This window comes from Onthophagus taurus, chromosome 1, assembly GCF_036711975.1.
Source record: "Onthophagus taurus isolate NC chromosome 1, IU_Otau_3.0, whole genome shotgun sequence".
Classification (NCBI taxonomy): Eukaryota; Metazoa; Arthropoda; class Insecta; order Coleoptera; family Scarabaeidae; genus Onthophagus; species Onthophagus taurus.
Window position 1 is genome coordinate 43,189,649 of NC_091966.1, and position 24,778 is coordinate 43,214,426.

General features: G+C 29.7%; 1 protein-coding gene across 1 annotated transcript in view; it reads right to left on the reverse strand.

Moving 5' to 3' along the window:
• LOC111422335 (sodium-dependent neutral amino acid transporter B(0)AT3) overlaps positions 1-24,778 on the reverse strand; it is a 39,543-nt gene that overhangs the window by 11,965 nt on the left and 2,800 nt on the right. Inside the window, exons 2-4 of the mRNA XM_023055543.2 lie at positions 10,827-11,438; positions 2,781-2,953; positions 2,037-2,720 (exon numbers count right to left, since the gene is read on the reverse strand). Coding sequence (XP_022911311.1) covers positions 2,037-2,720; positions 2,781-2,953; positions 10,827-11,337 — 1,368 coding nt within the window. The 5' untranslated portion in view covers positions 11,338-11,438. The remainder of the gene's footprint in view (positions 1-2,036; positions 2,721-2,780; positions 2,954-10,826; positions 11,439-24,778) is intronic.

Consider the following 24,778-nt stretch of genomic DNA (forward strand, 5'->3'; position numbering starts at 1 on the left):
AAAGTGCACACAATTATTAACATTTTAGGAAATTTTCATATTTATATTCCAAGAAATCGATTTTATACGAATTTTTAAAACTTAATTGGCGAAAATTGCAAAATTTGAAAAAACTGTCGATCATTTCAAAAATTTATTTCTCAAGAACTAAAGAAATGTGATTGTTCAAAATGGCTTGTTGCATTAAAAAGAACATACTTTAATTAATAATTAGTGATATCTCCACAGGGATTCTTCAAGAAATTAACTTTATGGCAAATTTTGAAGGTTATCGATGAAAATTGCAAGGTCGAAAATTTTATCAAAACTTCAAATATTGTTTTCTCAAAAATTAAAAGTTATTTTTCAAAACGGGTTGGTTCATTGGAAAGAGCACACAATTATCAACATTTTGGGAAATTTTCATACTCATATTCCAAGAAATCGATTTTATACGAATTATTAAAACTTAATCCACGAAAATTGCAAAATTTGAAAAAATTGTCCATCATTTCAAAAATTTATTTCTCAAGAACTAAAAGTGATTTTTCAAAACGGCTTTTTGCATTAAAAAAAGGATACTTTTATTAATAATTGGTGATATTTCCACAAGGATCCTTCAAGAAATTAATTTTATAGCGAATTTTGAAAGTTATCGATGAAAATTGCTACATCGAAAATTTTATCAAAAATTCAAACATTGTTTTTTCAAAAACTAAAAGTTAGTTTTCAAAACGGGTTGGTTCATTGGAAAGAGGACACTTTTATTAACACTTTGAGAAATTTTTATACTCATATTCCAAGAACTGGATTTTATACGAATTTTTAAAACTTAATCGGCGAAAATTGCAAAATTCGAAAAAATTCTCGATCATTTCAAAAATTTATTTCTCAAGAACTAAAAGTGATTTTTCAAAACGGCTTTTTGCATTAAAAAGAGGATACTTTAATTAATAATTGGTGATATTTCCACAACGATCCTTCAAGAAATTAATTTTATAGCGAATTTTGAAAGTTATCGATGAAAATTGCAACATCGAAAATTTTATTAAAACTTTAAATATTGTTTTCTCAAAAACGAAAAGTTATTTTTCAAAACGGGTTGGTTCATTGGAAAGAGGACACTTTTATTAATTTTTTGGGAAATTTTCATACTCATATTTCAAGAACTGGATTTTATACGAATTTTTAAAACTTAATCAGCGAAAATTGGGAAATTCGACAAAATTGTTGTTGATGAGATTTTATATATCATATTGGGATTGTTACAATGACGTTGCTAATAATAAATAAAGTTGTATTCAATGAAAAAAGTCCTATTGGGGTTGAACTTGATATTATCTGCAGTGTCCAACACCTAAAAGAGACATTTTCTTAAATATTTTCAATATGGTTTATCTTAGAAAAATAAAATTTGTTAAACAGTACAATTTTATCATGAAAAATCGTTTAAGATCACTTTTGAAAATATGCAACCACGGAATCAATGCTATAGAGGTGTTCCTTTAAACTTTTTTATTATATCATAAATCCTTAAATTTTTCAACTGATTCTAAAAGCCTATTTCATTTTAAAATTATTTTCATTCTTAGAAATTTTTGTTTCGACGCATCGTTTTCGAGTTATTCGCAAAAAGCTACAACCTCGTCCATGAAATACTGTCATTAATCATAAGTGCCTATGATTAACATTTTCTCTGATTCTTGCTTCTTCGCCTGGACGAAGAAGAGTAAGAATTAATACTGAAACATATTGTAATAAGCATAACTCAATTCAGCGCAATCCAACAGTTTTGGGACAATTTCCAATTTCTTCAAAGCCAATCGTTAATACTCGGCTTTGTCTATCATTGATTACATTAAATTAATTGTAGATTATGCTGGTGCAGAACCAAATCCCGATGCAAAATTCGTCAGATTAAATTTATAACGTTTCTTTTTATTTCATTATAACTAAATATGACAGAAATATTGACAAAACTATCAGCGCCATCTTTTAGTAAAAATTAATTTGAAATTTTTATAGTAGAAAACTTTAATAATTATTTATTTTTTTACATTTCCCAATTCTTTTTCTAAATCACAAATTGGAAGTTCCGGAATAACAACGCTTCGAAAATTTCCATTAATTCCAGTAAAATTAAAAATTCCTCCACTTTTTAATTCTTTATTACCAAGAATCTCGGTAAAATTTGCCCCAAAAATATACCGTAAAGTTTCATTTCTATCATCGAGACATCTTTCGTACACCATCGTCGCCTTAAATCCGATTATAGAAAAAACCACGATTCCAGCAAACATCGAGGTAAAGCAATTCGTCATCGAAACCATTAAAGCGTCTCGATAACAATTATTATTAACCGGATTATAAGAACTAAACGCTATTAATCCACCGAAAGCTAGGCCGAGTGAAAAGAAAATTTGGGTTCCAGCTTCCAACCAAACGACCGGATCTAAAATTGTGTGCCATTTTGGGGTGAAAAGGTGTCTTAAGCCGTCGGAAGCTCCTTTTAATGTTATCCCGCGGAAAAAAAATATTATTAAAACTATGTAAGGGAAAGTTGCCGTTACATAAACGACTTTTCCTGAAGATGCAATTCCTTTTATCATACACATATAAACCAAAATCCAAGCCACGACTAAAGATAAAGCAATTTTCCAATTAAAAACTTGTGGGGTGTTGATGTCGTCTGATACCATTAAAGTTTGGCGGTACCAAAAATATTGAGTTGGACTACTTGCCTAAAACAAATTAATCAATAAAATTTTAGTATTAATTGGTAAAAATTAATTAGTACTTACTGTACATTCAGGTTCTGGAGAATAAGATCCATTCGGAAAATACATATTGGGACATTCAGACCAAGGTAATTCCGATTGAAAGCTTTGTGCAAGATAAAACAAGCACCAAGCAATTATGGTGTTATAATATAAGGCTACGTTGAATGATACGACAGCACTACTTATTCCAATTCCTTAAAAAAAGTAATACAATTAAAATTAAAAATGTTTAAAAGCTTTTATAAAAATCGATGTAGCTTTCAAGTTTAAACCATTTTTTTTTAAATAAACGAAAAAGTCACGAAAGTGTTGGGGGTAAAAGAAGCGTTCGAGCGAAACGAAATTTGTTAAAGTGGGATGAAGATTGAGCGCCACCCAACGTTGATAAAGCGCATTACGTTAAAATCTCCACTTCAACAATTTCTTATTTCACGATAAGACGTTCTGGTTTTAGTTTTAGTTCAATAAAAATATAGGACAACCTGACGCTGAATTACAATTAAAATTTGTGCTAATAGTAGCACTAGAATTAACACTAGACTTAGAACTAACACTATACCTAGAACTAGAAACACTTGGGTTTAGCCGTCTTAAGAGATGTCTAAACCTAAATGTTCTAGCATTATTACGATGTAAAACTAGCACTATACCTAGAACTAGAATCATTTGGGTTTAGCCACACGCCTCTAAAGACGGCTAAACCCGCATGATTCTACTTCTAGGTATAGTGTTAGTTCTAATTTTACACTTGCACTGTCACTAGAACCAGAGGCGGTGCTACCGGGGGGTGCAAGGGGTACACTGCACCCGGGCGCCGCCTAAAAGGGGGCGCCGGCGTCTTTTTAATGTTTTCTCCAACAATATCTTATCTTTCTTTTGCAGTATTTAGACCTGTCAGCAATAGCTAGTCTTCAGAAAGCAGTATTTAGTCTCCACAAAGCAATTTTAGTCTTTAAAAAGCAGTATTTAGTATTCCAGATGCTGTATTTAGACCTGTCGGCAGTATCTAGTCTTCTAGTAGCAGTATCTAGTCTTCTGCCAAAGTTATGTATGTTCTCTCCAAAATATTTTATCTTTTTTTTGCAGTGTTTAGACCCGTCAGCAATAGCTAGTCTTCAGAAAGCAGTACTTAGTCTCCACAAAGCAATTTTAGTCTTTACAAAGCAATATTTGGTGTTCCAGATGCTGTATTTAGACCTGTCGGCAGTATCTAGTCTTCAGAAAGCAGTATTTAGTCTTCTAGAAGCAGTATCTAGTCTTCTGCCAAAGTTATGTATATTCTCTCCAAACTATTTTATCTTTTTTTTGCAGTATTTAGACCTGTCAGCAATAGCTAGTCTTCAGAAAGCAGTATTTAGTCTTCTAGAAGCAGTATCTAGTCTTCTGCCAAAGTTATGTATATTCTCTCCAAAATATTTTATCTTTCTTTTGCAGTATTTAGACCTGTCAACAATAGCTAGTCTTCAGAAAGCAGTATTTAGTCTCCACAAAGCAATTTTAGTCTTTAAAAAGCAGTATTTAGTATTCCAGATGCTGTATTTAGACCTGTCGGCAGTATGTAGTCTTCTAGAAGCAGTATTTAGTCTTCTGCCAAAGTTATGTATGTTCTCTCCAAAATATTTTATCTTTCTTTTGCAGTATTTAGACCTGTCAGCAATAGCTAGTCTTCAGAAAGCAGTATTTAGTCTTCACAAAGCAATTTTAGTCTTTAAAAAGCAGTATTTGGTGTTCCAGATGCTGTATTTAGACCTGTCGGCAGTATCTAGTCTTCAGAAAGCAGTATTTAGTCTTCTAGAAGCAGTATCTAGTCTTCTGCCAAAGTTCTGTATGTTCTCTCCAAAATATTTTATCTTTCTTTTGCAGTATTTAGACCTTTTAGCAGTATCTAGTCTTCAGAAAGCAGTATTTAGTCTCCACAAAGCAATTTTAGTCTTTAAAAAGCAGTATTTGGTGTTCCAGATGCTGTATTTAGACCTGTCGGCAGTATCTTGTCTTCAGAAAGCAGTATTTAGTCTTCTAGAAGCAGTATCTAGTCTTCTGCCAAAGTTATGTATGTTCTCTCCAAAATATTTTATCTTTCTTTTGCAGTATTTAGACCTTTTAGCAGTATCTAGTCTTCAGAAAGCAGTATTTAGTCTCCACAAAGCAATTTTAGTCTTTAAAAAGCAGTATTTGGTGTTCCAGATGCTGTATTTAGACCTGTCGGCAGTATCTTGTCTTCAGAAAGCAGTATTTAGTCTTCTAGAAGCAGTATCTAGTCTTCTGCCAACGTTATGTATGTTTTCTCCAAAATATTTTATCTTTCTTTTGCAGTATTTAGACCTTTTAGCAGTATCTAGTCTTCAGAAAGCAGTATTTAGTCTCCACAAAGCAATTTTAGTCTTTAAAAAGCAGTATTTGGTGTTCCAGATGCTGTATTTAGACCTGTCGGCAGTATCTAGTCTTCAGAAAGCAGTATTTAGTCTTCTAGAAGCAGTATCTAGTCTTCTGCCAAAGTTATGTATGTTCTCTCCAAAATATTTTATCTTTCTTTTGCAGTATTTAGACCTTTTAGCAGTATCTAGTCTTCAGAAAGCAGTATTTAGTCTCCACAAAGCAATTTTAGTCTTTAAAAAGCAGTATTTGGTGTACCAGATGCTGTATTTAGACCTGTTGGCAGTATCTAGTCTTCAGAAAGCAGTATTTAGTCTTCTAGAAGCAGTATCTAGTCTTCTGCCAAAGTTATGTATGTTCTCTCCAAAATATTTTATCTTTCTTTTGCAGTATTTAGACCTGTCAGCAATAGCTAGTCTTCAGAAAGCAGTATTTAGTCTCCACAAAGCAATTTTAGTCTTTAAAAAGCAGTATTTGGTGTTCCAGATGCTGTATTTAGACCTGTCGGCAGTATCTAGTCTTCAGAAAGCAGTATTTAGTCTTCTAGAAGCAGTATCTAGTCTTCTGCCAAAATTATGTATGTTCTCTCCAAAATATTTTATCTTTCTTTTGCAGTATTTAGACCTGTCAGCAATAGCTAGTCTTCAGAAAGCAATATTTAGTCTCCACAAAGCAATTTTAGTCTTTAAAAAGCAGTATTTAGTATTCCAGATGCTGTATTTAGACCTGTCGACAGTATCTAGTCTTCTAGAAGCAGTATCTAGTCTTCTGCCAAAGTTATGTATGTTCTCTCCAAAATATTTTATCTTTCTTTTGCAGTATTTAGACCTGTCAGCAATAGCTAGTCTTCAGAAAGCAGTATATAGTCTCCACAAAGCAATTTTAGTCTTTAAAAAGCAGTATTTGGTGTTCCAGATGCTGTATTTAGACCTGTCGGCAGTATCTAGTCTTCAGAAAGCAGTATTTAGTCTTCTAGAAGCAGTATCTAGTCTTCTGCCAAAGTTATGTATGTTCTCTCCAAAATATTTTATCTTTCTTTTGCAGTATTTAGACCTGTCAGCAATAGCTAGTCTTCAGAAAGCAATATTTAGTCTCCACAAAGCAATTTTAGTCTTTAAAAAGCAGTATTTAGTATTCCAGATGCTGTATTTAGATCTGTCGGCAGTATCTAGTCTTCTAGAAGCAGTATCTAGTCTTCTGCCAAAGTTATGTATGTTCTCTCCAAAATATTTTATCTTTCTTTTGCAGTATTTAGACTTGTCAGCAATAGCTAGTCTTCAGAAAGCAGTATATAGTCTCCACAAAGCAATTTTAGTCTTTAAAAAGCAGTATTTGGTGTTCCAGATGCTGTATTTAGACCTGTCGGCAGTATCTAGTCTTCAGAAAGCAGTATTTAGTCTTCTAAAAGCAGTATCTAGTCTTCTGCCAAAGTTATGTATGTTCTCTCCAAAATATTTTATCTTTCTTTTGCAGTATTTAGACCTGTCAGCAATAGCTAGTCTTCAGAAAGCAGTATATAGTCTCCACAAAGCAATTTTAGTCTTTAAAGAGCAGTATTTAGTGTTCCAGATGCTGTATTTAAACCTGTCGGCAGTATCTAGTCTTCAGAAAGCAGTATTTAGTCTTCTAGAAGCAGTATCTAGTCTTCTGCCAACGTTATGTATGTTCTCTCCAAAATATTTTATCTTTCTTTTGCAGTATTTAGACCTGTTAGCAGTATCTAGTCTTCAGAAAGCAGTATTTAGTCTCCACAAAGCAATTTTAGTCTTTAAAAGGCAGTATTTAGTGTTCCAGGCGCTGTATTTAGACCTGTCGGAAGTATCTAGTCTTCAGAAAGCAGTATTTAGTCTTCTAGAAGCAGTATCTAGTCTTCTGCCAACGTTATGTATGTCTTCAGACGCACGGCTAAACCCGAAACTTTCTAGTTCTAGGTCTAGTGTTAGTTCTAGTTTTAATTATTATGCTGCGCTAGACCAAGAACTAAAATCATTCGGGTTCAGTCGTCTTAAGAGACGTACAGCTAAACCGAAATGTTTCTAGTTCTAGGTATAATGTTAGTTCTAGTCAGTGCCAGGGTGCGGGACCCGGAGTGCCCACCCTCCCCCCAAGCATTTTGAGCGGAATGCGAGGGGGAGCGTCCAATATGCAGGGGGAAAAATTAAAAATTCATTTTGATTTAAAAAAATTAAAAAATGCATTTTCATTAAAAAAAATATATAATCAAAGAAATATAAATAAACTTAAAAAAGACTGGAACAATCATAATTCATACTTCAGCAAAAATTTAAGAACTATACTGGTGAAAAACCAAACTTAAGGGAATAGTCGAGAATACTCTGGTCAGGAGATTAATTTGCAAGAAAAAGTCTGAAATTGCAATAGTTATAAACTAGACTTCAGCAATAAACAGGAATTACATTGTTCAAAGTCCACATGAAGTCTGAAATTACTGTTCAGAGAAAACAAAAAATTGATTATAAACCAAACATGATTTTTCATGGCTATACTTATGTGTTCAATAAAAGAATGCGAAGAATATGAACAAGAAACCAATGGACTTGTCTTGTTATTGCACAGGACAGAAAATCACCAATACGGAAACTTTGCCAATACAGGATAAGCACAAAACCAAAGTAACAGCTGCAGAAATGAGGTACCGGGTGGTACAAGATCCGTATAGATAATAAGAGGCTCCCAAAAAGATGATGATAGACACGCAGAAAGAAGTAGCTGTCAGTATCAAGAACAAAACATACATAACGTTGGCAGAAGACTAAACACTGCTTCTAAAAAACTAAATACTGCTTTCAGAAGACTAGATACTGCTCTGGAAGATTAAATACTGCTTTCTGAAGACTAGATACTGCCGACAGGTCTAAATACAGCATCTGGAACACTAAATACTGCTTTCTAAAGACCAAAATTGCTTTGTGGAGACTAAATACTGCTTTCTGAAGACTAGATACTGCTAACAGGTCTAAATACTGCAAAAGAAAGAAAAAATATTTTGGAGACAACATACATAACTTTGGCAGAAGACTAGATACTGCTTCTAGAAGACTAAATACTGCTTTCTGAAGACTAGATACTTCCGACAGGTCTAAATACAGTGTCTGGAACACTAAATACTGCCTTGTAAAGACTAAAATTGCTTTGTGGAGACTAAATACTGCTTTCTGAAGACTAGCTACTGCTGACAGGTCTAAATACATTTGTTGGAGAAAACATTAAAAAAGCGCCGGCGTCCCCTTTTAGGCGGCGCCCGGGTGCAGTGCACCCCTTGCACCCCCCGGTAGCACCGCCTCTGGTTCTAGTGACAGTGCAAGTGTAAAATTAGAACTAACACTATACCTAGAATTAGAATCATTCGGGTTTAGCCATCTTTAGAGACGTGTGGCTAAACCCAAATGATTCTAGTTCTAGGTATAGTGTTAGTTCTACATGGTAATAGTGCTAGTGTAAAATTAGAACTATCACTATACCTAGATCTAGAATCATTCGGGTTTAGCCGTCTTTAGAGACGTGCGGCTAAATCCGAATGATTCTAGTTCTAGGTCTAGAGTTAATTCTAGTTTTATACTAGCATTATCATTAGAAATGTTGTTGTAGTGCAAACTAGACGGTGTGGGCTTAACTCTAAAGCAATCCAACCCAACCCAATCCTAAAACAAACCAACCTAAACCCAATCAACTCGTTAATTGTAATAATTAAAAAAATAAAGTAAAGAAAGCGTAAATTATCGACTTACATATTGATATATTGTATATATAAAATACTAAAATGCCTCTTGAAGATGTTGAAAAGCCGAAACCGGTTGTTTCAATAATTCTATTTTAAATAAATATCATTTTCCCAAAATAAATTCGCTAGGTCTAGTGTTAGTTCTAGTTTTATACTAGCACTATCAACTAGAATCATTCGGGTTTAGCCGTCTAGAACGTGAACTAGACACATTCTGGTTTAGTCGTCAAAAAAAAATTTCAGCTGTCAATGTCAACTTTAAATTTATTATTATATTTATAATCTTCATAAAATAACCTTTAAAATGAGTCCAAAGTCGACATATTTAACTTTGATATTAATGGAGCTACAATCACTTCCGGTTTGATACGTCAACGTCAATTTTGACATATTTGTCATCTTCATTAAAAAACCTTTAAAATGAGTCCAAAGATGACGCACTTATCTCAAAAAGTAAAAAAGTTAGAATAAAAAACATTATACAGAGTGTTTCTGCAAGTCGTGTCATAAATGTAATCACAAATACTAAAGTCAAAATGATGTTTCAAAAAATGATTTTTTTAATCAATGTGAAATGACCCAAAAAACTCGTTAAAAATAAAAAGAAAGTTCGGAAAAGTGACTAACACTAAATTAACTTCAGTTATAAAACTTCTATTATATGATAACTAACTCCAGGTTTAAAATGCCAACCTCAATTTTGACATATTTGCAATCTTCATTAAAAATCCTTTAAAATGAGTACAAACACGACATATTTATCTTCAATATTAATAAAGTTATGGTCAACTTCCGGTTAAGAATGTCAACGTCAATTTTGACATATTTGTAATCGTCGTGAAAAATCCTTTAAAATGAGTCCAAACATGATACGTTTAATTCCAATATTACTCGAGATATAAACAATTTCCGGTTTGAAATGTCAATGTTATTTTGACATATTCTTTATTTTTATAAAATGCCTCAATATTTGTCACAAAAACAAAAATATAATAAAAAAAATAAAAAATTAAGGTTGGTATTAATATTTAAAAATTAAATTGTTATCTTCATTGTTGCTAACTTCGGGTTTAATGTTTTTTATTCTAACTTTTTCGTTTTTTGAGATAAGTGCGTCATCTTTGGACTCATTTTAAAGGTTTTTTTAATGAAGATGACAAATATGTCAAAATTGACGTTGACGTTTCAAACCGGAAGTAATTGTATTTCCATTAATATTAAAGTTAAATATGTCGAGTTTGGACTCATTTTAAAGGATTTTTTATGAAGTTGACAAATATGTCAAAATGAATAGTTGAAAGATGGCATCATTGGATCTGGGACTAAAAACGAAATGAGCTATTATTGCACAGACTGAGGATGACCTGCAGAGACACCATGCTATGTTCTACGTGAAAAATCCTTTAAAATGAGTCCAAACATGATACATTTAATTCCAATATTACTCGAGATATAAGCAACTTCCGGTTTGAAATGTCAACGTCATTTTGACATATTCTTAATTTTTATAAAATGTATTCATATTTGTCACAAAAACAAAAATATAATAAAAAAAAAATAAAAAATTAAGGTTGGTATTAATATTTAAAAATTAAATTGTTATCTTCATTGTTGCTAACTTCGGGTTTAATGTTTTTTATTCTAACTTTTTTGTTTTTTGAGATAAGTGCGTCATCTTTGGACTCATTTTAAAGGTTTTTTAATGAAGATGACAAATATGTCAAAATTGACGTTGACGTTTCAAACCGGAAGTGAATGTATCTCCATTAATATCAAAGTTAAATATGTCGAGTTTGGACTCATTTTAAAGGATTTTTTATAAAGTTGACAAATATGTCAAAATTAATAGTTGAAAAATCGAACTTTTTGTTTTTTTGAGATAAATGCGTGATGTTTGATCTCACTTTAAATCTTTAAAACTAATGATCTAATTAACTTATACTTTTTTTTACCTGAAAGATAACATGAAACTTGATTCCACACTCCAATGGCACCTTTCCTCAACCTTTGCCCAATCGCTAATTCAAGATAAAAAATTGGAATCCCTTCGACCGCCAACATAATAAAATAGGGAATCAAAAACGCTCCTCCGCCGTTCTTTTGTGCTAAATAGGGAAATCTCCAGACGTTCCCCAATCCAACGGCGTAACCAACTGTTGCCAACAAAAATGTTAACTTACTATCCCAAGATTCCCGATCATCCTCCCCACTTTCCGGCTTAAAAACTTTCCCGTCTTGGGATCCCCTTTTACTGCTTGAAGCCGATTTGATTTGGGTCTGTTTCGAATTGGGGCTTGTATCTTCGAAGGCTATGTTCGTCGCTCCGTACATGTTATTCGTGTTTCCATTTTCAACGACAACCAAACGCCCCCGCATCTCCCTCAATTCGAGTCGATCGAGTGATCTTTGGGGGTTTAAATCGCGGGAGCTTTGTCTCCGGACTAAATGAGCTGTATTTGCCATTTTCGTTTTATTTTCAAAGGGGCTTCTTGAAGTTTAGGACGGTTCTTTTTTATAGTTGATGACTCGGTGATTTAATTTTGGACTTTTAATCTATCACATATCTAAAAATAAATAATTAACGTATTTTTTAAATAATAATCAACTTTGTAATGTATTTATAGATAGAAAGAGAGCGGCGATTTTAAGCTTTAACGAAAGTATTGATCTCTTTCGAAGAATGTGGGAAGATTTATGGTAAGCGTGGTTTGATATTGGGATGATAAATTGCTTTGTCCCGATTGCCTTTGTCAAACCCATATAAAATTTATAAGAATTTTTTTCATTAAATGTTAAACATTCGCATAATATCCATTTTTTTCCTAACAGAATTCAATTATATCTAAACGTATAGATGGTAGATGTCGTTACCGTGAAAGAGATGATTTGTTAAACACGCGGAGGGAAAACTCAGAAAATACGATAAGGAAATGGGGGAACGTTTCAATTTCGTTGAAATTAAGGATCTTTGAAAATAGAATATAGAGACCATGAGTTCAATATTGTCTCAATCAGTACGAGGATAGAGCTTGGCGTTCTTCGGCAACCGAGAAAGTTCTAGAAACCTGTTACAAATTGAAAAAATAACTGTTGCTACAAATGAAATAAAGCTTTCTTTTATCTACTCAATAAGTTTCGAATCAATTCATAAATAAATCGATTTTATATGAATTTTTAAAGTTGAAAGAGAAAAATTGTTGAATTAAAAATCGGGATTGAAGTTTAAGAATATTTTTCTCGGGAACCAAAAGGAATATTTAAAAACGGTCGGTTTCATTAAAAAGAGGATTAATTTTTGTGTTAAAAGTTGAAAAAATTAAAAGAATTTAATAACCAATTGATTTTATATGATTTTTTGAAACAAAACCTTCATCAATTATTAAGTAATAATTTTGGTGAATTAAAATATTTTTATCTCAAAAACTAAGAAATATTTTCAAAAACGGTTTGGACCAGTAAATAGGGAAAGCTTTCTTTTATCTACTCAAAAAGTTCCGAATCAATTCATAAATAAATCGATTTTATATGAATTTTTAAAGTTGAAAGAAAAAAATTGTTGAATTAAAAATCGTGATTGAACTTTAAGAATTTTTTTCTTAGGAACCAAAAGGAATTTTAAAAAACGGTCGCTTTCATTAAAAAGAGGATTAATTTTTGAGTTAAAAATTGAAAAAATTAAAAAAATTTATTAACAAATTGATTTTATATGATTTTTTGAAACAAAACCTTCATCAATTATTAAGTAATAATTTTGGTAAATTAAAACATTTTTATCTCAAAAACTAAGAAATATTTTCAAAAACGGTTTGGACCACTAAATAGGGAAAGCTTTCTTTTATCTACTCAATAAGTTTCGAATCAATTCATAAATAAATCGATTTTATATGAATTTTTAAAGTTGAAAGAAAAAAATTGTTGAATTAAAAATCGTGATTGAACTTTAAGCATTTTTTCTCAAGAACAAAAAGGAATTTTTAAAAACGGTCGCTTTCATTAAAAAGAGGATTAATTTTTGTGTTAAAAATTGAGAAAATTTAAAAAATTTAATAAGAAATTGATTTTATATGATTTTTTGAAATAAAACATTCATCAATTATTAAGTAATAATTTTGGTAAATTAAAACATTTTTATCTCAAAAACTAAGAGATATTTTCAAAAACGGTTTGGACCACTAAATAGGGAAAGCTTTCTTTTATCTACTCAATAAGTTTCAAATCAATTTATAAATAAATCGATTTTATATGAATTTTTAAAGTTGAAAGAGAAAAATGGTTGAATTAAAAATCGAGATTGAACTTTAAGAATTTTTTTCTCAAGAACCAAAAGGAATTTTAAAAAACGGTCGCTTTCATTAAAAAGAGGATTAATTTTTGAGTAGAAAATTGAAAAAATTAAAAAAATTTATTAACAAATTGATTTTATATGATTTTTTGAAACAAAACCTTTATCAATTATTAAGTAATGATTTTAGTAAATTAAAACATTTTTATCTCAAAAACTAAGAAATATTTTCAAAAACGCTTTGGACCACTAAATAGGGAAAGATTTCTTTTATCTACTCAATAAGTTTCGAATCAATTTATAAATAAATCGATTTTATATGAATTTTTAAAGTTGAAAGAGAAAAATTGTTGAATTAAAAAACGTGATTGAACTTTAAGCATTTTTTTCTCAAGAACCAAAAGAAATTTTTAAGAACGGTCGCTTTCATTAAAAAGAGGATTAATTTTTGAGTTAAAAATTGAGAAAATTTAAAAAATTTAATAAGAAATTGATTTTATATGATTTGTTTAAAACAAAACCTTCATCAATTATTAAGTAATAATTTTGGTAAATTAAAACATTTTTATCTCAAAAACTAAGAAATATTTTCAAAAACGGTTTGGACCACTAAATAGGGAAAGCTTTCTTTTATCTACTCAATAAGTTTCGAATCAATTCATAAATAAATCGATTTTATATGAATTTTTAAAGTTGAAAGAAAAAAATTCTTGAATTAAAAATCGTGATTGAACTTTAAGCATTTTTTCTCAAGAACCAAAAGGAATTTTTAAAAACGGTCGCTTTCATTAAAAAGAGGATTAATTTTTGTGTTAAAAATTGAGAAAATTTAAAAAATTTAATAAGAAATTGATTTTATATGATTTTTTGAAACAAAACCTTCACCAATTATTAAGTAATGATTTTAGTAAATTAAAACATTTTTATCTCAAAAACTAAGAAATATTTTCAAAAACGGTTTGGACCACTAAATAGGGAAAGCTTTCTTTTATCTACTCAATAAGATTCGAATCAATTTATAAATAAATCGATTTTATATGAATTTTTAAATTTGAAAGAGAAAAATTGTTGAATTAAAAATCGGGATTGAACTTTAAGAATTTTTTTCTCAGGAACCAAAAGGAATTTTTAAAAACGGTCGCTTTCATTAAAAAGAGGATTAATTTTTGTGTTAAAAATTGAAAAAATTAAAAGAATTTAATAACAAATCGATTTTATATGATTTTTTGAAATAAAACCTTCATCAATTATTAAGTAATAATTTTGGTAAATTAAAACATTTTTATCTCAAAAACTAAAAAATATTTTCAAAAACGGTTTGGACCACTAAATAGGGAAAGATTTCTTTTATCTACTCAATAAGTTTCGAATCAATTCATAAATAAATCGATTTTATATGAATTTTTAAAGTTGAAAGTAAAAAATTGTTGAATTAAAAATCGGGATTGAACTTAAGAATTTTTTTCCCAAGAACCAAAAGGAATTTTAAAAAACGGTCGCTTTCATTAAAAAGAGAATTAATTTTTGAGTTAAAAATTGAAAAAATTAAAAAAAATTATTAACAAATTGATTTTATATGATTTTTTGAAACAAAACCTTCATCAATTATTAAGGAATAATTTTGGTAAATTAAAACATCTTTATCTGAAAAACTAAGAAATATTTTCAAAAACGCCTTAGACCAATAAATAGGGAAATCTTTCTTTTATCTACTCAATAAGCGTCGAATCAATTCATAAATAAATCGATTTTATATGAATTTTTAAAGTTGAAAGAGAAAAATTGTTGAATTAAAAATCGGGATTGAACTTTAAGCATTTTTTCTTAAGAACCAAAAATAATTTTTAGAAACGGCCGCTTTCATTAAAAAGAGTATTAATTTTTGTGTTATAAATTGAGAAAATTTAAAAAATTTAATAACAAATTGATTTTATATGATTTTTTGAAACAAAACGTTCTTCAATTATAAATTAATAATTGTAATAAATTGAAACATTTTTATCTCAAAAACTAAGAAATATTTTCAAAAACGGTTTGGACCACTAAATAGGGAAAGCTTTCTTTTATGTACTCAATACGTTTCGAATCAATTCATAAATAAATTGATTTTATATGAATTTTTAAAGTTGAAAGAAAAAAATTGCTGAATTAAAAATCGGGATTGAACTTTAAGCATTTTTTCTTAAGAACCACAACGAATTTTTAGAAACGGCCGCTTTCATTAAAAAGAGGATTAATTTTTGTTTTGAAAATTGAAAAAATTAAAAAAATTTAATAACAAATTGATTTTATATGATTTTTTGAAACAAAACCTTTCCCAATTAAAAAGTAATGATTTTAGTAAATTAAAACATTTTTATCTCTAAAACGAAGAGATATTTTCAAAAACGGATTTGACCGGTAAATAGGGAAAGCTTTTTTTTATCTACTCAATAAGTTTCGAATCAATTCATAAATAAATCGATTTTATATGAATTTTTAAAGTTGAAAGAGAAAAATTGTTGAATTAAAAATCGGGATGGAACTTTAAGAATCTTTTTCTCAAGATCCAAAAGGAAATTTTAAAGACAGTTGTTTTCATTAAAAAGAGGATTAATTTTTGAGTTAAAAATTGAGAAAATTAAAAAAATTTAATAAGAAATTGATTTTATATGATTTTTTGAAATAAAACCTTCATCAATTATTAAGTAATAATTTTGGTGAATTAAAACATTGTTATCTCAAAAACTAAGAAATATTTTTAAAAACGGTTTGGACCACTAAATAGGGAAAACTTTCTTTTATCTACTCAAAAAGATTCGAATTGATTCATAAATAAATCGATTATATATGAATTTTTAAAGTTGAATAAGAAACATTAATGAATTAAAAATCGGGAATGAATTTTAAAAAATTTTTTCTCAAGAACCGAAGGGAATTTTCAAAAACGGTCGCTTTCATTAAAAAGAGGATTAATTTTTGTGTTAAAAATTGAAAAAATTAAAAAAATATATTAACAAATTGATTTTATATCATTTTTTGAAACAAAACCTTCATCAATTATTAAGTAATAATTTTGGTAAATTAAAACATTTTTATCTCAAAAACGAAGAAATATTTTCAAAAACGGATTTGACCGGTAAATAGGGAAAGCTTTCTTTTATCTACTCAATAAGTTTCAAATCAATTCATAAATAAATCGATTTTATATGAATTTTTAAAGTTGAAAGAGAAAAATTGTTGAATTAAAAATCGAGATTGAACTTTAAGCATTTTTTTTTCAAGAACCAAAAGGAATTTTTGAAAACGGTCGCTTTCACTAAAAAGAGGATTAATTTTTGAGTAGAAAATTGAAAAAATTTATTAACAAATTAATTTTATAGAATTTTTTGAAACAAAACTTTCATCAATTATTAAGTAATTATTTTGGTAAATTAAAACATTTTTATCTCAAAAACTAAGAAATATTTTTAAAAACGGTTTGGACCACTAAATAGGGAAAACTTTCTTTTATCTACTCAAAAAGATTCGAATTGATTCATAAATAAATCGATTATATATGAATTTTTAAAGTTGAATAAGAAACATTAATGAATTAAAAATCGGGAATGAATTTTAAAAAATTTTTTCTCAAGAACCGAAGGGAATTTTCAAAAACGGTCGCTTTCATTAAAAAGAGGATTAATTTTTGAGTTAAAAATTGAGAAAATTAAAAAAATTTAATAAGAAATTGATTTTATATGATTTTTTGAAATAAAACCTTCATCAATTATTAAGTAATAATTTTGGTGAATTAAAACATTGTTATCTCAAAAACTAAGAAATATTTTTAAAAACGGTTTGGACCACTAAATAGGGAAAACTTTCTTTTATCTACTCAAAAAGATTCGAATTGATTCATAAATAAATCGATTATATATGAATTTTTAAAGTTGAATAAGAAACATTAATGAATTAAAAATCGGGAATGAATTTTAAAAAATTTTTTCTCAAGAACCGAAGGGAATTTTCAAAAACGGTCGCTTTCATTAAAAAGAGGATTAATTTTTGAGTTAAAAATTGAGAAAATTAAAAAAATTTAATAAGAAATTGATTTTATATGATTTTTTGAAATAAAACCTTCATCAATTATTAAGTAATAATTTTGGTGAATTAAAACATTGTTATCTCAAAAACTAAGAAATATTTTTAAAAACGGTTTGGACCACTAAATAGGGAAAACTTTCTTTTATCTACTCAAAAAGATTCGAATTGATTCATAAATAAATCGATTATATATGAATTTTTAAAGTTGAATAAGAAACATTAATGAATTAAAAATCGGGAATGAATTTTAAAAAATTTTTTCTCAAGAACCGAAGGGAATTTTCAAAAACGGTCGCTTTCATTAAAAAGAGGATTAATTTTTGTGTTAAAAATTGAAAAAATTAAAAAAATATATTAACAAATTGATTTTATATCATTTTTTGAAACAAAACCTTCATCAATTATTAAGTAATAATTTTGGTAAATTAAAACATTTTTATCTCAAAAACGAAGAAATATTTTCAAAAACGGATTTGACCGGTAAATAGGGAAAGCTTTCTTTTATCTACTCAATAAGTTTCAAATCAATTCATAAATAAATCGATTTTATATGAATTTTTAAAGTTGAAAGAGAAAAATTGTTGAATTAAAAATCGAGATTGAACTTTAAGCATTTTTTTTTTAAGAACCAAAAGGAATTTTTGAAAACGGTCGCTTTCACTAAAAAGAGGATTAATTTTTGAGTAGAAAATTGAAAAAATTTATTAACAAATTAATTTTATAGAATTTTTTGAAACAAAACTTTCATCAATTATTAAGTAATTATTTTGGTAAATTAAAACATTTTTATCTCAAAAACTAAGAAATATTTTCAAAAACGGTTTGGACCATTAAATAGGGAAAGCTTTCTTTTATCTACTCAATAAGATTCGAATCAATTCATAAATAAATCGATTTTTTATGAATTTTTGAAGTTGATAGACAAAAATTGTTGAATTAAATGGATATGTTGCCGAAGATAAAAGGTATCTACGAACACAGTGTTATCACGAAAACTACATAACACCAAGCCTTCCATTTAACACAGACAAGAAGCAAAGTGGCATGTTGTTCATTGGTGTTTGATGTCGGAGCTTCTCTCAACTACTAGCACAGCTGTTTCAAGACACACAGCTTGCACCGCAAACCCATCATCTAGTATAGGACGCATGATTTTATCCCCCAAATAATTTTTGCCTTAATGCCAAGGATTCATTTCCGTTGTATTAGAATTATCTTAAACTCTCAAAAGTAGAAGACAAAGTAAAGAATTTAAAATATTAATAGCTGCTCGGTCAAGAACAAAAAGCGACATGGGAAAGTTTTAAAGTTATAGTTAACAAAGTTCTTGGAAACTACAGCTAACTATGAAACTGTCATTCCAACATGCTTCTCCGACGACATAATGTATTCAATAAAGTGTAGTGGCATATTCAGAAAAATGCTGAAACCAGTTTTATTAAGATCTAGAAGATTTTCAACGTCTTTTATATACCAATAAAATCAAGTACTCATAAATGGGAATCAGTTTCAGCGTTTTCTAACTACAAAAGCAATGTTTATAGGAAGCGATTGTTGTTTTCTCCTATTATTCTACCCCATACAATTGAAAAAAACCGAACTGATATCCTTGAACACAACAAAGTTGAAATTCAGGTCAAACTATGTTTAGAAAAATATACTGACCGGCAAAAAAAACCGGCCACTAAAATGTAGCCACAATTTCAAAGCTGGCTTACTCGCGAACCACTCATTCGATTTTGATGATTCTTTTTTTGATCGAAAGGTTGTTTCTTCTGTAATAATCCTGCGATAGAAATTTTTATTCGGATATTAATTTGAACATATACGGGGTGCAAGAATGAGAAAACCTTTTTTTCTCGAAATTTGTAATACCCTGTGGGGTGCAGCTCCTACAGCAGAGGGTGTTAACTGGAACCACACTCATTCTCGACCATCAGGTGATCGGAGACAAAATCGGAATTCGTTAGTGAAGAGCAACTTACCCCTTTGTTCCATTCCTGAACTGTTGTTCGGGGTATACCTAACGTATGGGCAACGTATTGCTGACTTTTGCCATCCTCAATTAAAGTAATAATACGCGCAACATCAGTTACTGACAACGGGATTGCTATTATGTTAAAAGACTGTAATAGAATATTAAAAAACAAGTTTCGTAAGACACGTTTGAAAAGCACGAATTCAAGTGAATGAGTGTTTTAAGTCTTATTAAACGTGTTTTTTATGCTATTTTTTGTAATTCGCGTTTCTGTCCTTTTTTTTCTCAAAAATAGATTCAATTTTGACAAAGTAGGAAAATAGGTATGTAGCAGTTGGTAACACCGTAACACTTGAAAATAGAAATTTGAATTGACAATTAGAAACTGTCAAAACACAAAATGTATTTACCTGACAAAAATGTTCGAATAGGCTAACTCGAAAACTATAAGAGTTAGAAGAAAAGTAGCTGACATGTCATGATCTCGTTTTTCGAGAAACTGCTAATGCCGAAAACTTCATAGCGCTATCGTCTTTTGTTTTTCCGCTAGAGGCCAAAATTGAAAATATCGTAAAACCAATAAGTGCAATTATCTTGGTTATTATTATAGGTGGAGTATTATAACTACGACATTATATGGACACTTTTTTACAGAGAATTTCATGACATACTAAAAAAAAATGTTTCGGTTTTAGATTTTGAGATATCATAAGAATTTTCGTTTTTTTAAATAGAAACAACCATTGATTATTTGCTTATTAAATTCGTTATTTTTATTCTGATTACAAAAATATAAGGTTCGACGGGTCTATTTCTTATTGTTTCAGAATAAAGCTAAAAATAAACTTTTTTTATAAAATTTCCATCTAGTGTCGTCGAGGAAATTAAATTTACAGTTTCCTGTAAGTTACGGGACGGTAGGTAAAATCTAAAAAGTTAATAATTAAATACGAATCTAACTTCTGGTATTTAAAAACAAATAACATTCTAACATGTCAAACTTTTCAAAATTTTCGTAATTGATCTTAAAAACAGGATTTTTAAAGTGACACTTCAGAAAATCTTTGACACTTTTTGAATATAAACATATGAGCGCCATCTATCGATAATTTATTAAGTCGTTTAAAAATATTAAATCGTAATAAAAAATGTGAAATAATGCAATCTATTCCAACTTTTGTGTAAAACATATATAAATTAAACAGTTCAACAAATATATTTGTTTCAAATATCAAAAATATGTTTTTTAATTTTTAGTTATAATTTACAGGAAACTGTAAATTTAATTTCTTCGACGACACTAAAAGAAAAGTTTATTTTTAGTTTTATTCTAAAACAATAATATAGAGTATATTTATTTGTAACTCTATATTAATTAATTATATAATAAAATATTAAAAATTAAAATGGAGTATTTGGTAGACTGTTTTATGTTTTGTGTCTACCAGTTTATTTATTATTTTATGACTATAACAAAATCGCCATGGGAAAATACATTATGTTGATATAACAACCCATGGTGATATAACATGATGTTTCTATATAAAAATAATAAGAGTGCGTGATGCGCTACAATTATTCCCCCCTTCGATAAAAATTAAAAATTTAAAGTAATGACGATGTTTCAAACATAGAAATAAAAAGAACGAAGAAGGAAAGGAAATCCATAGGGGGTGGTAACAATTGTCTTTAGTCTGCACAAGAAAGACATTATATACGTTGAAATAATAAGTATTTGTTTAAATTATAAAAAGGAAAATTTTACTTTTTTAGGATTTTCTTTAACAGTATTAATATCATGCAAGGTTTCATTCAACAAGAATGCTGGTTGTAAATGATCAATATGTATTGAAGTGTGGCGATTATTCTTTAGAATAACAAAGTATTTATCCATTCTCTTAATAACTTTGAAAGGACCTTCAAATCTGGACGATAAAGAATTTTTTATTCCTTGAATTTTAACAAAAACAAAATTTGATTTAAACAATTCTTTGTGTATGAAAGGTTTTAATTTTGAATGAAAGTTAGTCTGAGTTGGTCTCAAGTTTGCAAAAGATTCACGCAGGCTAATAAGAAGTTGATCTGTGTCTATCGAAGAGTTTGACTTAAGAAAGAATTCGCCTGGAAGACGAAGCGGTTGTCCAAACACAAGTTCAGCAGAAGAACATCCCAGATCTTCTTTTAAAGACGATCTGAGTCCTAATAAAATTATTGGAAGATCGTGAAACCACCTGTTGCTACTACCACGTGCAACAATGGAATTTTTGAGTGTACGATGAAATCTCTCCAAAATTCCATTGCTTTGCGGATGATAAGCAGAAGTACTAATTTGTGTAGCACCAATTAACATGGCAAATTTTGAAAAAAGTTGACATTCAAATTTTCGCCCTTTGTCATGAGTAATTGTGTGCGGAATACCAAATCGTGAAAAGTAATTCTGAAAAAGTGTATTTGCTATGGTGCTTGCTGAAGTGTCTATAACCGGAAAAGCTTCTGGCCATCGAGTAAAACGTTCAATAACAGTTAAAATATATGAATAACCAGAAGAAGGAGTAAGAGGTCCAACAAGATCTATATGTATATGTTGAAATCTTCCTTGTGGAACCTTTATATGCTTTATAGGAGATTTTGTATATTTATTAATTTTAGTTTTTTGACATGGTATACATGATCTAGTCCAAAGATAAATGTCTTTACTCATGTGGGGCCAAAAGAAACGCATCTTTAATAAATGACGAGTTGCACGTATACCAAGATGTGAAACATTGTGAAATTTTTGGAAAATTTGTTTGCGAAATTTTTCGGGAATATAAATTTTAGGAATGGATGTTGAGACATCACACCAAAGAGTTATATCAGGAAAAACTGATTTTTCTTCAACGAGTGTAAAATTAGTATTACCTCGCGATTGGGCTTGTAAGAGATGTTGTAACTGAAGATCTGTAGATTGAGCATGTTTAATCTCTTTTAAATCAGGATAAGGAAAATTGAGGGATTCTATATTAATGCGTGACATTGTGTCTGCAATAATGTTAGAATCGCCTTTAATATACCTGATGTCTGAAGTGAATTGAGATATATAATGAAGATAACGTGTTTGTCTTGGTGTTTTATCTGATTTGGAATGAATGGAATTAACTAACGGTTTGTGATCAGTGTAAATTGTAAATTGGTTGCCGTATAAAAAATGTTTGAAATATTTAATAGATGAATAAATAGCTAAAAGTTCCCTATCAAAAGTTGAGTAATTTATTTGACTAGGTGATAACTTTTTTGAAAAGAAAGCAACGGGTTGGGTCGTATTATTAATAGCCTGAGACAGAACTGCACCCATACCTGTATTAGAGGCATCTGTTGTTAATGTCAAATTGGCTGAAGGATTTGGATGCGCGATATATACGGATTGAGATAATAGATCTTTAGCACGTGAAAAAGAGTTGGTGTGCTCGTCTGTCCACACAGTAATTTGCTTCTGATTATTTTTGCAAAGTGTGGTCGAAAGAGAATGCAAGGGTCCAAGAATTTCAGAAAAATTGGGTACAAATCTGTGATAGAAATTGATCATTCCAAGAAATCTTTGGAGTTCTTTCAGATTTTGAGGTTGAGGAAAATTATTTATTGCTTCAATTTTTGATTGAGTTGGACGAGACCCTTTGGAAGATATATGATGGCTTAAAAAATCTATTGAACTTACTCCAAAAACACATTTAGACGGTTTAATGTTGATTCCAAAACTGTCTAATCTTTCAAAAAGTTGTCGAAGGTGAATTAAATGTTCATTTTTGTCTTTACTAGCAATAAGGATTGTCTATCATCCAGGTAGACAAAAATGAAACTTAAACCGGAAGTTACTTCATTTATAAATCGTTGAAACGTTTGGGCTGCGTTTTTTAACCCAAATGGCATTCTAGAGAACTCAGTTTTGTAGATATCTTCTTCTGCTACTGGTATCTGGTGATACGCTCGTACAAGATCGATTTTTGAAAAAATTGTGCAACCATGAAGGTTCAAATTAAAATCTTGCAAATGAGGTAATGGGTATCTGTCTGGTACCGTTACTAAATTTAACTGACGATAGTCGCCACAAGGACGCCAGTCTTGACAATCTTTTTTAGGTACCATGTGTAAGGGTGAAGCAACAGAAGAAGAAGATGATCTACAAATACCGAGTTCTACCATATCATTGAATTCTCTTTTGGCGATTGCAAATTTAGTTTTGTCAAGTCGTCTCGGCCTACAAAATGGAAGATGTGAATCGGTTATAATATAATGTTTAACATTATGTTTAACAGGTAAATTAAAATCTGGAATAGTGGTTAAATTTGGAAAGGATTTTAAAAGATTTGTAAATTCAGTTTCGATAGAAAATAATTTAGGGGAAGAAATTTCTGAGTTGGCTAACGTGCCATAAGTAGATAAAGTGGTCTTTGAGTCAATCAATTGTCGATTTTTTATATCAACTAAAATGGCGAATTTATTGAGGAAATCAGCTCCAATAATTGGTTTTGTAACATTCGCAATAGTGAAAACGAAAGGAAAATTTCTTCGTAAATTTAAAGAGACGGTTAGTAATTTTTTACCATAAGTATCGATTACAGAACCGTTAGCCGCAGTAAGTATGGACTGTGAGTCTTTTTGATTTAAGGGATAAAATTTATTTGGAATGACAGAAATGTCAGCTCCGGTGTCAATCAAAAATCGCAGGTTATTTTTATTATCATATACAAAAAGTCTGGAAGATATTTGGTTAATTGATTTTGAAGAAGGTGAGGATTTTTCTATCGAAACTTTAATTAGTTTTTTTGAATTTGAATAGGATGTAGTTGGTTTATTTTTTATTAAATTATGGAATTTACACCAAGTACCTTCACAACTATAAGCTTTGGTACCATATCTGCTATGAAATTTGCAAATGTTTGAACGTTCTCGAGAAGGAGTACGATTGCGCGAACGAAATGAAGAATTGTCATTGTAACGACAATGTGAACAACACTGACGTTGTAAAGAATTTATATCTTCAACACTCTGTTGTAAGTTATTTATTTTATTTTGAATAGATGTAATAGATGTGTGTTGTTGTGTTACAGTTTGCAACCAAGTTTGACAAGTTGAAGTTAAATCACTGATGGCTTTTAATAAAGGAAAATCATGCGTCGAATGTGAATTTTGGGCAGGCGTAATTTCTGAAACTTTTAATGATGAATAAGGACCGGAATTTAAAGAATCCCAAATTTTATCTGCCATCGTTAGTAATTCAAGTGGATCACTTTTTCCAGAGGCCAGTAAGGCAACTGAAATTGTGTGTGGAAGCCTCCTCTTCCAAAGTTTTAAAAGTAAGTCTTGACTTACAACTTGAGAACCACCTGCAGTAACCATCATACCTCGGAAGAATTCAGATGGTTTTTGATTTCCCATCTCTGAACCCGACAGGAGATCATCCAGACGTTTCTCCTCACTTTGTGATAGTCTATCAATTAAAGTTTTTTTAAGAAAAGGATATAAGTTTGTGTCTGGTGGGTTATTAATCACATCAATAACTGATGAAATGATTTCTAACGGTAAATTAGAAATCACCAGAT